Genomic DNA, 17,058 nt, shown 5'->3' with positions numbered 1-17,058 from the left:
AAGGAATTCTTCCCTGTGAGGGTGGGGAGGCCCTGGTGAGGCCTGGTGTGGACTCTCCATCCTGGGAAGTGTCCAAGGCCAGGCTGGACAGGGCTTGGAGCAGCCTGGGATAGTGGAAGGTGTCCCTGCCATGGCAGGGGTGGCACTGGATGATCTTTAAGGTCCCTTCCCACCCAAACCATTCCATGATTCTGGGGACCTGGGAAATATTGCTGAAATCAAAGTGGGACGGAGAACAGGAGTCAAACAGGAGAAAGAAAGGTTTGGCTACAACTCCTCATTTCTAAGTTCCAGGAACTGCTCCTTACCATGGAGCCTGGGGGTGCATTCAGCACGTCCAGGAGGTCTCTGGGATAGCGTTTGGCAGAAGGCTCCAAGAAGTCACCGACTGATGGAGACCAAGTGGGTGCAGGAATTCTTCTGCCAGGGGACAACTTTTGCTCTGGGAAGAGCTTAGTTCTGGAACCTGGGGTGGAAAAGACAATCCTCAGTAAAAATATTCGGAACACAAGCAGGAAGGAACAGTCATTTTCCATCCCTGGAAGTGTCCAAGGCCAGCTTGGATGGGGCTTGGAGCACCTTGGGATAAGTGGAAGGTGGCCCTGCCCATGGCGCTCCACACAACTTAGTTTTTAAAACCAAAATGATTTCGAGTTATTCAAATTATTTCAAATTTTGGGGGTAAAAAAAAATCCATAAACTGGGATATATCCTGTCTATAAAATCATATCTAAATATGAAATGAAGCCATAGAAATAATCTTATAAATAGTGCTACTTGTCCTTCTTCCCACTGAGGCCTCTGGCACCAGTTTTCCAGGGAAATTGTGGATTCCCCATCCCTGGAAGTGCCCAAGGCCAGGTTGGAGCAACCTGGGATAGTGCAAGGTGTCGGGGTTGGAACTGAATGTGCTTTTAATTCCCTCCCAACCCAGATCATTCCATGATTTTAAGTTTCAAATCACTGAATCCCATGGATAAAAGCTGCCAATGCAAGTACAAAACATTATCAGCTCCAAAACCTGCTCTACTTCTGCTATTAAAAGTTTTTTTAAATAACTTCTATTTTCTAGAAAATCTATTTTCTTGCAGTATTTTTTTCACTCTGTACACCAGCAAAAGATCTTGCCCAGCAGTTCATTAAAAAAGAAAAAAAAGAATTATAAACCTCTCACAATCCCCCACAACCAGTCTTCCCCCTGCTCCAACCTCACTAAAAATGTCCCTGTTAAAGACAACCTTGGGGCGAGTTTTGTAAAATAAATTATTTCCCACAGTCCACGAGAAGAGAGGATCTCTAGAAATAGGATAGTTAGACTTATTTAAACACCTACAAATGGGGCTCTAAATGAATTTAATGGTGTGCAGTAAATTTAAAAGTTACTTTATGAGCAGAATTACCAAAATCTTGGAGTGTTAATGATGTTTCTGTAGGGAGAAGTCACTCACTGAAAGAACTCAGAGCAGCTGAGGAATAAAAAGTCCTTTAGAGGAGCTTCAGATACTTAAATCTATCTTCAAAAATACCAGGATTATATAAAACCTTTTCTTTTTAATCCTCCTCCTTTTTTCTCTTTTCCTGGTCATCTCTGTAGGGTTTGGTGGGGTTTTGTTGCCTTCGAGACAAAACATCCCCAGAGTTTTTAAGGCAGGAAAATACAATATGATAGCAAGTAAGGCAAGGAAATCATCTTTTTCACCTCAGATAAAACATGGGAGTTGTGGAAATTAAAATAAAATCTACCTAATTTAAGGCTAAATAAGATTTTTCAGAAAAGTCCTCACTGCTGAAGCTCTGAGAAGCCACAAGGTGTGCAGGAGCTTTTCCTGTGTCCACTGGGAAATGAATATTATTAATTCTTCCAGGATACAAAATTACTTGAAATTATGAACTGATGAATATTGCAGCATCCTTTATTAAAATTTTCAGACATTTTGCCCTTTTTTCAGCTACTTTTATTTGCAGCCTTCCTGAGCCACACAGGCTGTGGATATTGGCTGTGTGGTCCTTAGGAAAATGATTCTCCACCCTGTTCCAATGGATCTGAAATGGAACCAACATCCATAAACCATGGGAATCCTGGAGTCAAAGGGAAGAGTTCATAGGAATGAGTTGCTTTTTAATTCATCTTGCACATCCTCTTTTTACCATAATGTCTTTTTGTTTGGTTTCTTTTGTTTTTTCCCAGTAAAGTTCTCCCTCCCTTTCCCTCCTGGAGTTGATTCTATGGCTCTAGGATCAGGGAATTGATCTGTCTGAAAATTTTGGGGAGTTTTGGGGTTTGTTTTTGCTGTGTTAATGCGGGAATCCAGATGGGGAGGGTCTGAGGGTGCTTGGTGTGTTCGGCCTGGAGAGGAGGAGGCTGAGGGGAGACTCATCGGGGTCTCTCCAACCTCTGCTCCCTGGGACAGGGACAGGAACTGGCTGGAGCTGTGCCAGGGGAGGTTTAGGCTGGATTTTAGGACAGGTTCTTCCCTCAGAGGATGGTGGGGCACTGAATGGGCGCATTCCCAAGGCTGCTCCAGGAGTGTTTGGACACCGCTCTGAGAGATGCACAGGCTGGGATTGTTGGGGTGTCTGTGAAGGGACAGGAGTTGGACTGGATGATCCTTGTGGGTCCAACTCAGGAATTCCATGAAATTTTGGGTGGAACCATTCCCTGGCCCAAGTTACACACAACTGCACAAGCAGGAATGAGAACAAGCACTGGGATCAGCTGGAAGTGGCCACGAGGCTCCAGCCTCAGCCATTCCGGCGCTAAAAGGCTTCTTTTAAACACACCACAGATTGTTTGGGATCAGTGGCTCACCCCAAAAGCACTTGGAGTGGATTTTTAAGTTGTCTTCTCATCTTCCTATCCTGGTTTTCCTGCTTATCCTGGGGAAAAGAGTCAAGTGAAGTCCTGGTGCCATCCCAGTTTCTTGTTGCTCGAGTTTGAGAGGCACAAAGTTCAGCCATGGGCACCCCTCACTCAGGATTTATCTGGAATGGGGGATCCAGAACCTAAAATCATCCTCAGAGGAGTCAGGAACTCCATGCAGAGCCCAAATCCATCCTCAGAGGAGTAAGGAATTCCATGCAGAGCCCAAATCCATCCTCAGAGGAGTCAGAAAACTCCATGCAGAGCCCAAATCCATCCTCAGGAGGGTCAGGAACTCCATCCAGAGCCCAAATCCATTCTCAGAAGGGTCAGGCACTCACTCTTTTCATATTATTGCCTCAGGGCACCCTCAGGGATGTAAAGCACTTGGGAAGATCTCCATGACAGATCCAGATTGCAGCGAGGAATCAGCCTGGGAGAGCCACTGCAGAGAACCTCGAGGAGGTTTCAGGTCTCCCAGGCTGCATCATTTACAGATTTCAACTCTTTTAACAACAAATAGGAATATTCTGCTGATAAAACCAGTAGTTGCCAGCCACAGTACCTGCCCTGCTGTTGATGTCCTGAGTGCTGTCAAAAATCCCAGGTGGCTTCAAGCCCAGGTTGACCTCCACAAGGAGGCTCAGCTCTGCGAATGCCTCATCCAGCTCATCTGCACAGAGGGAAATGCATTTCATGGCACAGAGAGAAAAGAAACGGAATAAAACCCAACTTTCCGTCAGCGCAAAGACACAAATCACACGAGTTTGACACAGCAATACATTTTTAACTTGTCCAGCTCGTCTCTTGGAGAGAAAAAACCTTCACCTTCATAACCAGCACATTCAAGAAAAGCTCAAGTTCAGGCTCTGCACTCACCTAAATCTTTTCCTATCGGCTTCTTTCATTAGGGCCATATTTAAATTGTGAGCTCTGTATGCCACGTGGACAAACTTGCACTATCTCACACCACAGCGCTCTGTGAACCCCCAAAAAATCACCTCTACACACTGTGATTTGTGAGAATGAACTAGAGAAGGATTCTTGTCTACCACCTGCCATCTTCAACTCCTAATTATCCCAAAGGAAATCCCATCCAGCAATTAACTCACCCGTGTTGATGACTGCATCGAAGTATCCAGGGAGATCCTGGTTTATCTGGAGGTACATGTCCACTCTGGACACTGCCTCTTCAATCTCTGGCCTGCTGAACAATCCTGTCCTCCTCAGATGTTGCTCATATTTTCCTTTGTCCTTTGGTATCAACAGGATGTACTTGGGTTTAAAGTAGGTTTTTTTCAAGCTACGAACACCCTTGAAAACGGAGCAGAAAACCAAGGGGTTCTCGTGAAACCGAGCGTTTGTTGAACTTGCAGCTGAGTTTTTTCTCTGTGTTTATCCCGAATTATTGGTTGGAAGTTGCTCTGCAGGCATTGGTGGCTCCAAGAGCCAAGGGGAAGCACTGCAAACGTTTAATCCAACACGGAAGTGAGGGTCAGACTCGTAGCAGCCTCTCTGACTCCAAGTGTAGGCTCAGCAAGATTTTAACTTTTAAAATTGGTGTCAGTCTCCTTTATGAGCCCGACATACTCTAGATTAAAGGCAACGAACAGCTCTAAATTTTCAGTCTCAGCCCATGGCCCACAATTAAAATTCCTTTTAATAGTGCTAAATCACTTTTGTTACGAGCCCTGCAGCAGATAATGGACTCGGCACCTTCTACCCCCACCCATAACTCACCATTATTGTTTCTCAGAGCCCTCAGCGATACAAAACTCTGCATAATTCCTGTGTGATCTAAAAACTTCGGTGACAAAGGGGTTTTAGCTGCCTGTCCACGAGAGCAGCTTTGGTAATTCCCAGGAAAAGTTACAGTCGGTGCCTGTAGAGCTGGGTTAAGCTCCTCATGAATAAACACCACGTTCCATTAAGTTCCTTCTCCTAAATTATTTGATAACACATCTGCTTGGGCGAGGAATTGACAGCTTGAAAAGGCACCCCAGTCCATCATATTTAATCTCCTATTTTTCTTGCCTTGTAAATTTAAGGGCTGCCTGGCAAGACAACGAACACACCCTGTGCCTATCAGTGGAGACCGAGGGTGATTCACAGTTCTGTCAAAACTGAGGGGAAAAAGGAGACGGAGCTACCCAGAGATGAAGTTATTAATTTGCTCTTTAATATCAGCTGAGCCACAGGCACTTAAAAGCTGCAGTGCAGCACTAAATTGTTGCTCATTTGAGCAAGGAGCCGCTGTTGTGTGGTTTGTACATTTACGTGCAAGCCAGCGGATGTGCAGGGATTTATTTTGGGCCCAAACTCCTCGTGAGCGCCAAGGTACTCAGCTGAAAATCGGGGTTTTTTTGATCACCGGTTTCCCAAACAAAATTATCGTCCTGTCATTCATGACATTTAGTGTCAGGTTTTGATCAGGGTGCTCAGCTTAGGGGTCCTGTGCTAGCACTGCAGTCTCCTGCGTTTCTTTTTATCCCTGTTGTTTCAGTCAGTGCCACATTCCAGGCACTCTGTGGAGTCTCCCATTTTGGAATCTGCCCCGGCTAGAGCTCATTTTGAAGGAATAATTTGGATAGAAATGCAGCAAGTCTTTCCTTTTTGTCACCTCACCTCGCTAGTAAAGGTTTATCTAAGAGAATGAGGAGCATGATTAGAAAATTAGCTAAAAATGAGAAGTATAATTAGAAAATTAGCTGAAACTTTCAGCTTTTGGGGTTCCAAGAGATGGGTTTTGACACTTTGTAGCTCAGTTTCCTAGCATGGCCCAGATTCTGAGATTCTTCCACTGGTGCACGTGCACCTGAGAAATCTCAGCGAGGTAAAAGCACCCCCTCAAAAAAATTGCGTTTTTTAATAGTTCTGCCCCAAATATCGCCTCAGAGCTGCACAAACCCTCTGTGGCTTCATCAGCAAAGGTGAAACAGGTTTTTAGGGGTGGGACTGGTCCTGCTGTAGGGTGGAGATGGGTGGGAAGCTCATGGCTGGAAAGCTGAGGGTGCTGGAATGGGAAGTGCTGGAGGTGCTGTGAGGAGATGAGGCTGCTGAAGGTTGAAAAAATAGGCCAGAAATTTAAAACTGAGAAAAAAAATAAACCAACAGAGGGACCCTTCTGACTAAACCAAGGTTGGAAAAGCCCTCTAAGACCATTCCCCCAGCACTGCCAAGGCCACCACTGCCCCACATCCCCAAGTGCCACATCCTCGAGTTTCCTGAACACTTCCAGGGATGGGGACTCCACCACTGCCTGTTCCAATCCTTTACCACCCTTTCCAGGAAAAAATTTTCTCAATATCCAACCTGACCCTCCCCTGGAACAACCTGAGGCTGTTCCCTCTCACCCTGTCCCACATCCCATGAAGAAATGGTCACGCACAGGTGATCCTCACCTCTATTTCCAAGTGGATGCAGGTAGCCAGCCCCTCCCTGGCAATGGATTCCACGGTGTCTCTTCCCAGTCCATAGCAGTGGCCACTGTATTTGTAGGTTGCCAGGAACTTTCCCTGAAATTCAGAACAAGGATAATGCCAAAGGAAATGTTTCCAGGGAAACAACTTCCTTAAATGAGTGAATCACTCTGGATTTCTTTGTTTTCTCTCCCTACGAAGTTTCTTCCCATTTAAATCAGCATTACTGAGGGCAGCAAGAGCCCAAAATTAACAGAGAAGGGCACCCAGAGCTGGGCTTGTTCATGGATAATCAAATTCCAGGATCCTGAGAACAAAGTGCTGACAATATTCCTGGGTTATTCCTTCCCACTGCAAAGGAAAATCCAAAGCCAGGGGCATCCTTCTGGTGATTTTACATCAAACCATGTAAAAAATAGGAGATTCCAAGGGCCAGGCCATGGGAAACGGGAGATTCCATGGAAAAGGAAGGACTGCAACACATCTGGCAAGGAGAATGTGGAATTGGCTGAGGCATTTCGAAGTTCAAACCTGAAAACTGCAGCCCTGGAGAGATGGAAGCAGATTATTTTATAATAATTATAAAAATTATTATAAAGCTTTTAAAATGAAACCCCTTGATTATTGCTATCATTAAGGGCCAGATCAGTTGTTTCAGATTCTGCTGGCTCCCCCCTTTGTATAAATACAAATAATGGGCTCTGCTGTGGCTTTTCAAGGCAAGGTTTTATTGCAGGCAGCAAAAGGCATCAAAAAGAGCAGCTGGAGGCAGAAAACCTCCAGAGAAACTCCACTCCTTTAGGGGGGATTTGCTCAATTTCCAAGGAGTTCCCCACAAGGTTGCTGGAAAATGTTGAGAAAATAAAACCAAGAAATGCCCCACTATATTTGTGTCTGAAAATGAATTTGTTTCTACATGATACTATTATTTAAATATTCCCCACTGACCATTTTTCCCATTTATTGGTTTCTAGAAACTCATTTATGGCAGAAAACACAGCACAAATACACAAAGAAATTTGTGCTTTCTGTCTGTGAACTTAAACAACACAACTGTGAGTGAATAAACATTCACACCCAGGCACAAACTTAATAAAAAACCTAAAATAAATCAGGCCTGGACGGAGAAGTTGAGTTCATTGTGGGAGCAGGAAATAGCTACAAGGAGAGCAGTCAGGTACTTACTCCTTTCACCATTTTGTCAAATTCTTCTTGAGAAATGAAATAATAATCAAGTCTGTTTTCTTCCCCAAAGTAAGCTGTCCTGGTGGTGTGGCAGGGCCTGGGAGATTGATGGGATAATAAAGAAATAACCTGTTTTCAATCACAGCAGCAGCTATGGACTAGGAATGGGAAGGGAAAGCAGGGAAACTATAAATAATTGTGTTTTAAGGAGCAAAGAAATACGAGAAATATAAAAAGGTGCAAATCACACCCCTAAAATGCTGCAGATTTGAAAGATTAACCCAGAAATACACCAAAAAAAAAAAAAAGTTAAATGTAAGGTGATATTTTGGCTATAAATCCCCCCCCAGCCTGGGATGGCCTGAACTGAAGCTGTCACAGCAGCCTGGAACTGAGAAATGATGAATCCATTTTTTCCCCACTTCTGTCAGCTTGGGGATGATATAAAGTCCAATCCTAAATGTGGAAAAGGAGAGGGGGAGTTGGGCTGAACTGTGAGGTTAAGAAAGAGCTCTAAAGTCCAATTTTTAAACACATCCCCAATGGGAAGGGGAGAAACAATCCTGGAACCGAGGGGATGAGTGGGATAAAAGGCAGGGAAAGTAAATCCCTGCTATCCCATAAGGATAAACCTCAGCTACCTGAGCTCCCCACCAGGATAAAACACGAAAAACCCACCACAAAAAAAACCCCCAACCAACCCAAAAAACCAGGCGAGTTAATGCAGGCAGCAATTTGAGACCGAAGTATTCAGCGGCTGTTTGGAAATCCGATTTTTTTCCTTGTTTGGTGCCATTTCTGCTCATTTATTCCAGGGAGCTGGGCTGGAAACCATTGAGGAATTCAGTGACAGCGTCAGAGGGTGGCACTTTTTCCTCAGCAAATGAGAGCAGCGAGTTGCACAGGGGCTCTGTGAAATTCCCCCTGGTTCTTTCCGAGGTAACACAAACACACCGAGCTTTAAAGGTCACTGCTGAGCACGAGCCAGATGGTTGGAGGGGCCAATTTCACTTCGTTTCTTGCAACACTTGCATACATTTCAACCCCCTTTTTAATTGCAAGGCCATGTTTACATTCAAACTGCCAGGGTACCTTGCATGAAATCCATTTTTAATGAGCAGAATGTTTGAAATTTCGAAGTGCGCGCCATAAAATCGCTGAAATCTCCCCCCCACCCCTCCGAACAATTAAAATACAACTTTGCTTTATGGTTGCAATTTTCTGCTCTGTTAAGATTCTGTCTCTCTTTTATTTATTTATTTTTTTTCCTTCCCCTCACGCATGGAAGTTGTAGGAAATAAAACACACAATACAAAAGCAGTGCTTTAAAAAAAAATCCCCTCACGGAGTGTTTGGAAAATTTCAATTGGTGCTGAATTTATTTTGTCATTTCCGAAGTAGCCTTTCAAAGCAGAGGGAAGAAAGGGATTTTTTTCCAAAGAAAGGGAAAAAAGGGATTTTTACAGACACATAACAGGTCTTTCCTTAAGAAAAGAAAATGAATGGGTGAATTCAATAAAAAAATGCAATAAAAAATAAAGTGCAATTAAAAAATGGAGAATTAACGGAACACAGAGCAGTGCTGGCTCTATGGGACCTATGGAAATCAGGAACTGGGAAAAACGGGATGGATGGGTTGAAGGAACATCTTGCAAACCTAAAATCAGGTATCAGACGGTGGGGATTGAACTGAGCCAGCCAGAACTTCCTTTGGAAAGGAAGAGTTTCTCTCCCCTAAATCCCCAGGGAGCACCAAGGATCCTAATCCAGGCCTTTCCAACAGAGAGGATTTGTCCTCCCAGCACGTGGTGGGGTCTGAAAGGTGCTCAGATAGAAGAGCTCAATGAAAAGAGCACTAAATATCCCATTTTTGGGTTTTTGTGGGGTATTTTTTGTGGGGTTTTTTGGTGGTCTTTCTTGTTTGGTTTGGTTTTTTTGGTTTTTTTTTCCAGGATTTTTGGGGTTTTTTGTTTTTTTTGTTGGAATTTTTTGTTGTTTTTTTTTTGTTGTTGTTGTTGTTTTGGCTTTTTGGGGCTTTTAATGGTTTTTGTTTTTTGTTTCGTTGGGGTTTTTTTTGTTTTTTTTTGTTTGTTTGTTGTTGGTTTGGTTTTTGTTTCTGTTTTTGTTTCTATTTTCTGTTCACCATTGAAAAGGATTTTATAATTTCAATAGCTTTTCTCTCACTGATGACTTCAGGCAGTCAAGCCTTGGGAAGAGAGAAAACGCAGCAAAATGAGCATTTATTGGTTGTTTTTACCTTCTTTTTTTAAAAAAAACCCACAAACCAAACCAGCAGCAATTCCAGCCTTCGTCCCCTGGTGTTTTTTTTTTAATTTAGGGAGCAGAACTTACCCAAATCTGAAGAAATTCTTGAATTGTCTGCAGATCTTGAGAGAAAGTTCCCTCTTCCCACAGACCAGAGGGCCCAGCAACACCAGCATGGGGTAGGGATCATCAGCAGCAGGCAAAGTGCTACAAGAAAGGAAAACCAGAGGGCATGAAATCACCTAAAAATCAAATTTCAGCAACTTTTTATAAACCTTTACAGAGATTTTATCACCACTTCAACTCATCTCCTGTTGTTCACAGTGTAGGCAAAACTCAGGGCTGGGTTTGAGGTGCTCTAAACATAAAAACAGCACGAAAATCTGCATTAAAGGCCTCTTTTGCAGAAGGAATAATGCCATTTTTACTCCAACCTCTCTGATCTCCAGCCTTTCCTAAAGGGCTGGGATTTGCTGAGGAGTTTTCCAGAGATGGGAATATTTGAATGAGCAGGATAACTGGAATAAACCTGGACTCAATCCTACAGATTTTGCCACTCTCCTGCACGACCTCGCTGACTTCCACGTCCCGTGCCGGGTGAAAGTGTAAAAATTCTTCAATCCAACACAAAAAACCCCACTCAGATCCTTAAAACTCCACCAAACACAAATAAAACCCCAATGAAAGGGCCCAAAGCGCTGCAAAAATACAAATCTCTCCATTTTCTCCATGCTGAGCTGAGGATTAGATCCTCAGATTTTCCACTTCCAGCTGTAAATAAGGAGAATGAAGAGGATTCCTGCACTTTTGAGTATCCAGCAATTTATTTAGGCAGCTAAAAATAGAATTGTGGGTGCTCAGGTCGATTTTAAGATTATGCCACTTGGAAATAGGTCATAAATAACTGAAATCATTCCAAACTCAGTGATTTTTTAATTAATTAATAATTTTAACTAAATTTGAAGTGGAAGAAAACTGCCTCTTTGTCCATTTAATGGGATTTAAAACAGACACCTGAAAAGAGAATACATTTCTTTCACCATTCCTCTCACAAATAACTCATTCTGTAAGAAGTAAGGACAACATTCCCATACAAACAGAGAGGAAGAGAATTCCCAAGTCATGGCTTTCCTCCTATTTTAGGAGCAGCAAAGCAGCTCTGTTACCCAGCAGGCCACATGGACATAATTAGCACAAAAAGCTCATCAGCACAATGCCTTAAAATCCTGCAGAAGGTAAAAACACATTTTAAAAAATCTAAGAAAATAAATGCATTTTAAAAATTAAAAAAAATATAAGAGAACCATTTCAGAGGTGGGAAGAAAGCTGAAGTGAGTAGGGTTCAAAATTGATCAGGATGTTGCAGAAAGGGTTTTTTCCTGCTCAAGTTCATTCCCTTCGGGAATAATCATGGCAGGGCAGGGCTGGGAAGGCAGAACCTTTGTTCACCACATAAAATCATGGAATGGGTTGGGTTGGAAGGGAATTCAAAGCCCATCTCCTTCCGAACCTTCACAACACCTTCTGCCATCCCAGGTTGCTCCAAGCCCTGTCCAGCCTGGCCTTGGACACTTCCAGGGATGGGGAATTCTCTGGGAATCCTGTGCCAGGGCCTCCTCAGTCCTTATAATAAGGAATTTTCTCCTTCTCCCTGCACAGAAGCTGTTACAGGCTTGGAAAATGCAGAATTCCTCTGGCATCTTTCCTTCCACGAGGAAGTGTTCCACCCAATAATGTCCCAATAAATCATCATCCCTCGACAAGATCACGCTCAAAATTCAAATCCCCTTGAATAAATTCCCACTGCTCGAATTCCCCAGGTCCTCAAATTCCTGGGATTTACAATTTCATCAGGAGATCAGGGAGAACATTCCCATAATCCTGTCTTCAATGACATCATCACTTCTTGGTTCTCAAAACTAAAAGTTTGGGGGTTCCTAGAGCTTGAAAGAAGATTCTGGAAAAGAGTTTTGGGTTCGTTTTCAACTTTCTTTCTCTTTGTGGGCATTGCTGTGAGAAATTAATAAATTTTAAGGCCAAAAGGGACTATTCTGATGATCTAAATCATCCTCCCCTCATCCCGAGGCGACAGGAATTCCTCAAGTCAGTTCCTGTTTCCAGCCTCATACCCGGGGTTCCATTCAATCATATTTTAATTAAAGACCTTCCACTTGTGGAGAACTCTTGGTAAATTGTTCCAATGCTTAATTATTTTAATTGTCAAAAAGAATCACGCTCTGGTTCTTCTCTGAATGGATTCACCCTCGACAGGCTCCAAAAATCCTCCTGTCCTGGCCCAACAGCCTGGAGAAGCCTCCGCTATTAAATTGTAGCTGTTGTCACTCTGAGCAACATTTTCAAATGTCACCTGCATTTCTGGGAGGAGAAAATACCCATAATATTCACTGGTGTGTTACCACATAATTAAAGAGAAAATCACAAAGAGACAGAGAAGAAAAGAATTGGAAATTCAATGTTTTGTGCCTGCAGGCCAGGCAACAGTAGAACCTTTTGCTTTGTTTTTGGGTTTTGTTTGGGATAATAAAGATATCACTAAGCCAGAATTAATTATCACCTCATGGAGAAAGAGAGATGCAAATGAACTCCCCCAATCTGGTTCCAAAAAAAAAAAAAAAGCATTTTAGGGGTGGAAAAGGCACTAATGCATCACAATTAGGGAGATTTCATTAATGACTCTTGAGTGCTTTCCAGCTGAGCACGGGCCAGCGTTGGAGGCATCGTTAAGGATTTTTGGGGCGGTCCCACAAAGGCTGGGCTGATGTTTTTGTGTTTGTGTGCACAGCTCCTCTGGCACGAGGCAGAATTCCTCCTTTCAGGCAATGAGGACACACATCCAACATCCACTGAGCAAATATTTAAACACAGCCCTGGAAAGAATCCATGCCTTTAGGGTTTGTTTGGTTTTTGTTAAAGAAAAATAAGCCAATTTTGTGTTCTATTTTAAGGAATCTCCACCCTTGCAAAAATAAATAAATTAATCTTTGGGGTTTTGTTTTTAATAGGCTGTTAAGAATTCCCAGAGCTGTCGTCACCACTGGAAAGGCTCCTGGTTTTTTGTGGATGATCCCAGAAAATAGAGTCACAATAAAAAATACACATTTCTGAGTTACTAAATCCTGGATCTTCAATCAGGTTACTGAGTTCTGAATGCATTCAGCACCAAAGCGGGGTGTGGGGCACAAAGGTTGATCTCAGTGCCCACTGCAGCCAACACAATAATAATCCACATATATTTATAGTGTATTCCATCAAGGAATTTTCCAAGATTTCCTCAAATATCTCAACACAACTGCAGAGCAGCAAAAATCCCATTTTTCAGAGGAGAAACGAGACTGGGAGAAGTCACCTGGCATGGGAATGGTGACACTGGGAAAAGAGCATCCACCTGCCTCTCCCTTCCATGCTTTTAATGGAAGTTGGCATCATCTCCTCCTCCAGTAAAACTCGGAAATTTCCCCTTATGAATATGAAATGTGCCCCAAAACCCCCAAATAAAATCATTTTATCCCACCAGGATTCCAGCAAGGGGGAGAGGAGGCATCAGCAGAATGGGAAGAAGTTTTCCAGCTCTCTGCTGCCTCCAGGGATTTTTCCGGTGCCTTTGGATAGGGAGAGGAATTTTGCATCTCTCATTTGTGGTGCAAATGACCATCTGCTCCAACAGATTGGGGAAAGGGAGTGGAGCCGTGGACAATCTGTCTCAGACTTTAGAGGTGAATGACGAGCTTCATTTCATAATCAATGTGAACCAAATCAGATTTGCCTCATTTCCAGGCTGCTGACAGAATCCTGCAGGAGTTCTCCTTGGGAAAAAAAAAAAAAAAAAAGTCCCTCTGAATGGGACAATATTCTGCTTTACTTGAGTGCCACCGTCAGGAGCAGCTGTGAAATGAACTCACCTGTCCAGGACTCTCTGGGGCTGCAGAATGTTGGACAAAACATGAATCCTGTGATCTTCAGCAGCCACAACTTCTGGAGGAGGGTCCCATCTGTTCACGGCAGCGACCTGTTCCCACAGTTTAGGGGGAAAAAAGGAAGGGGAGAAGTGATGGAATTGTCTCCAGCTGCAAAAGGCTTGGCAGATCACCAGCAATAACGACGGCTTTGTGTTTCTGAGGGTCAGGCTTTGTGCTGGGCTTGGCTGGGGGCAGAAATCTTTTGAAGGGATTGAAGGATGATTTGAGAGGTGGATGGAAGGCAGCCAGACACTGCTCACCATGTTTAATATATTCAACCTTTTCCCAGGAAGAAAACAGGATGCCACATAGGATGCGAAGCAATTTCGCTTAGGTTTTAATTATCCATTAATTTGCATCCTCTCAGCGCTGGTGGAAGGTGCCAAACTCAAACCCTTGGGGACTGAAGCCACTCGTTTATTCATCGGAAAAGGAACAGAACGGGCATTAACAAAGTGAGCAAACTCCTGACAATGCCTTCCTGTCTTTCCTGGGAGGGAGAGCACTCAGACTCCAAGGATTCCCTCCATCCATTCTGTTGGAAGCTCTGCTGACCACTAATGAGTTGTGCATTTTGGGGGTTATTAACGCTACACACTCAGAAATAGGTTAAGAACGACCCAGACAATTCCAATGGGATATAAAGTTTTCACAGTGAGACCAATCAGCCGTTGGAATAATCAGGAATAGGTTGGATGGGACTTGGAACACCCTGGGACAGTGGAAGGTGTCCCTGCCCATGGCAGGGGTGGCACTGGATGGGCTTTAAGGTCCCTTCCAACCCAAATCATTCTGGATTCCATGATAATCTCCCCAGGGAAATGGCGGATTCCCTAATGTTGGTCACTTGTAGGATTTGGCTGGACCATCTTGTGCTTTTCCCAAAAAAAGGCTGGACCAGATAAACCATGAGGTCCTTTCCAGCCTAGAATTCTATGGTTGTGTGGCAGCCATGCCTGTATTAGCCAGCAGCATGGTGAAACAGGGAAACATTCCGTACTGAGTGCTCCATGTCCCCACTTTTCAGGGGGAAAGTAGGAGGAGGGAACTCGTTTTAGCTCTGATGTGGTCCTTTGCTCTGAATTAGTGGCTGGGAGCACGGTGGGTGCATCCTGGGGCACATCAGCTGCTCAAGGGTACCCTGGAGGAAGTTCAGTTCTTTTATTGCAAGACTATTCCACGGTGAGAATCAAACGTGGTGAGTTGGACAAGTAGGAATTCCACTTCCAAACTACACTCCTGATCCAACCCACATCCCTGCACATCCATTTGGTGTCAGTGAGACAGAAGAGCTGGTGCCTCCAAATTGTTTGGCAAGAGAGTTCCTGAGCCTAGAGGAGGCAGCCTAAAATCACATGAGGAGAGGACTTTGTGAAATAGATAGTTTCACTCAGAAGTGAAATGCTGGTCTAAACCAGTCACTCAGGTTTACTTTTACAGTCCATAGAGAAGGAAAAATTTCATTAGTATATTCAAAATTATATTGAGAGGAAAACAGGTTGGCACACAAGACAAAGAATAAGATCAACACCTTGGGTAGTTGGGGTAAATTACACTGGTATCGTTGTCTGTGTGTTCAGGATGGAAGAGAGCCTGGCACTAAAGAGCTCCAAAATTTATACAGATAAAGTTGGGAGTGATGGGTTTCCTGAAAGGATCATTTGGAAAGGATAATTCCCTGAAATACAGCAGTTCCAGCATGGCTTGGGCCCACACAGGACATGCAGCAACCAAATTCCACTTAAGGCACCACAACAGGGGAAGGTTTCTAATCCAACAGAATTTCTGTAAGGCAGGTTTTGGGGGAGGAGGTTTCCTACAATTGCAAACACAGATTTTATCTTCTTTATTTAGAAAAATTCCACGACGAAATGATGTTTTCTTACCTTTTCTTCCACTGAAACCTTCTTGAGATCCAGCTCTGTGATTTGGAGCAACGTGAAAATCGCCAAGAGCCAATACTCTCCTTGTTCCTGAGGGACAAAGTTTCCATTTTGACAAAAAATCCTTAATTTCACCCAGCCAGCATTTCATTCCAATTGGTTGAAATTAAATTGGCCTTAATACATTGCAATATAAAAGTTTTTTACCTTGAAGGGTGTCAAAACACTGCCCAAACTGACCCTTCAAAAGCTCAGTGGGAGCTGAGTTGTTCAAAAGTTTGTAACCACAATATTCACAAGGCCAAGATGGGAATTTAAAAAGGGATATGATCAGACTTTGCTTAGGAGAAGGACATCTGAGCAGGAGAAGCCTTTCAGATTATGGAAATCCAGGAGAAGTTTATTTCAGGTACTTTTCCCTGCTAATTTCATTGTGTGCCATGTCAGACCAGTCTCATAAAAACCAATAAAAACCCGGCAATTACAAGAAAAAATTAAAGTCTTAATATTTTTCTTCTTTCTGCCATCAGAAATGACTGTAAAATTCATACAAAATTTGGAACTCACATGAGTCGGGATAGAATTATCTTTGATCCCTCAGGACAAATGACCTGTCCACTTCTAGAGACAGAAACTGAGGCTGAAAGGATTCTGGTGTGCTCCAAACCATCACGTTTAGGTTCTCATTTTTGGTTCTTGCTTACCTGTAGAGGGTTTTTTAGAAGATTTAAAACTCTGAGGAGAGGCAGATCTCCAATCCATTTAAGCTCACTCAGCTCAGCCACCTGATCAAGGACAGAAACAGAGCATAAAGAAAGTATTTTAATCCCTGCTCTTCAAATGTGGGCATTAAAAAAAAAATCATTACAAGTCACAAAAGGGGTTTACAAGTTAACTGCACTCAATGAGGCACTTCCAGGCACAAAAGAAGACAACTTGGCTGGGAGCTGGAGCAGCAGGATAATGCACACAGCAATTTCCAAGCACCTGCGTTTTTCCAGTTCTTTCAAATGTCAAGCCCTAACACATTTGGCTTTTATGTGCTGATGTGCTTAAGTGAGGCAATTCTGCAGTTAAATTCGTGCTCTGGCTGAGTAGTTACAAAAAAAAAAAAAAACCCCTTCTATGAGTTTCTTTTCACTGAAGTTCAAGTTCATCCTACAGAACTTGCAGCACTTGGCTAAAAAGGACCCGGATTTTTGTCCTTGGATGTATCCAGAGGGATAAATCAGGGGGTCTGGAGGGTCCAGTCTATTTGTGTTGGAACCCTGGCTGCTGAGGGTTTCAGCCTTTCAGTGCTGAGAGGCAGTGATCCTCAGAAGCACACTGCATTCGATCCAAAACCCTGGGAAAAGTTTCCTAAATTGTGAGCTAACACTGAGGTAGTTGCTGTGGAATTAAAAGTTATGTCACAGGGTAAAAATACGTAGAAATGTAGAAAATTATGTTTAGGGGATATAGTAAGAATA

At 43.3% G+C, this 17,058-nt stretch overlaps 1 protein-coding gene across 4 annotated transcripts in view; it reads right to left on the bottom strand.

Moving 5' to 3' along the window:
* The window catches only part of LRGUK (leucine rich repeats and guanylate kinase domain containing), a 40,350-nt gene that overhangs the window by 11,570 nt on the left and 11,722 nt on the right, over nucleotides 1–17,058 (bottom strand). For all 4 annotated transcript variants that reach the window (XR_004239693.1, XM_032106592.1, XM_032106593.1 and 1 more), the window contains exons 8-16: nucleotides 16,294–16,374; nucleotides 15,593–15,679; nucleotides 13,650–13,756; nucleotides 9,817–9,936; nucleotides 7,465–7,561; nucleotides 6,262–6,375; nucleotides 3,973–4,174; nucleotides 3,426–3,533; nucleotides 309–466 (exon numbers count right to left, since the gene is read on the bottom strand). Coding sequence is in view for 3 of the 4 variants with exons in the window: in XM_032106592.1 (XP_031962483.1) it covers nucleotides 309–466; nucleotides 3,426–3,533; nucleotides 3,973–4,174; nucleotides 6,262–6,375; nucleotides 7,465–7,561; nucleotides 9,817–9,936; nucleotides 13,650–13,756; nucleotides 15,593–15,679; nucleotides 16,294–16,374 (1,074 nt within the window). In the remaining variant the exon portion in view is untranslated. The remainder of the gene's footprint in view (nucleotides 1–308; nucleotides 467–3,425; nucleotides 3,534–3,972; nucleotides 4,175–6,261; nucleotides 6,376–7,464; nucleotides 7,562–9,816; nucleotides 9,937–13,649; nucleotides 13,757–15,592; nucleotides 15,680–16,293; nucleotides 16,375–17,058) is intronic.

The sequence above is a fragment of the Corvus moneduloides genome, chromosome 4, assembly GCF_009650955.1.
Source record: "Corvus moneduloides isolate bCorMon1 chromosome 4, bCorMon1.pri, whole genome shotgun sequence".
Classification (NCBI taxonomy): Eukaryota; Metazoa; Chordata; class Aves; order Passeriformes; family Corvidae; genus Corvus; species Corvus moneduloides.
This window is presented reverse-complemented; position numbering and strand designations above follow the sequence as displayed.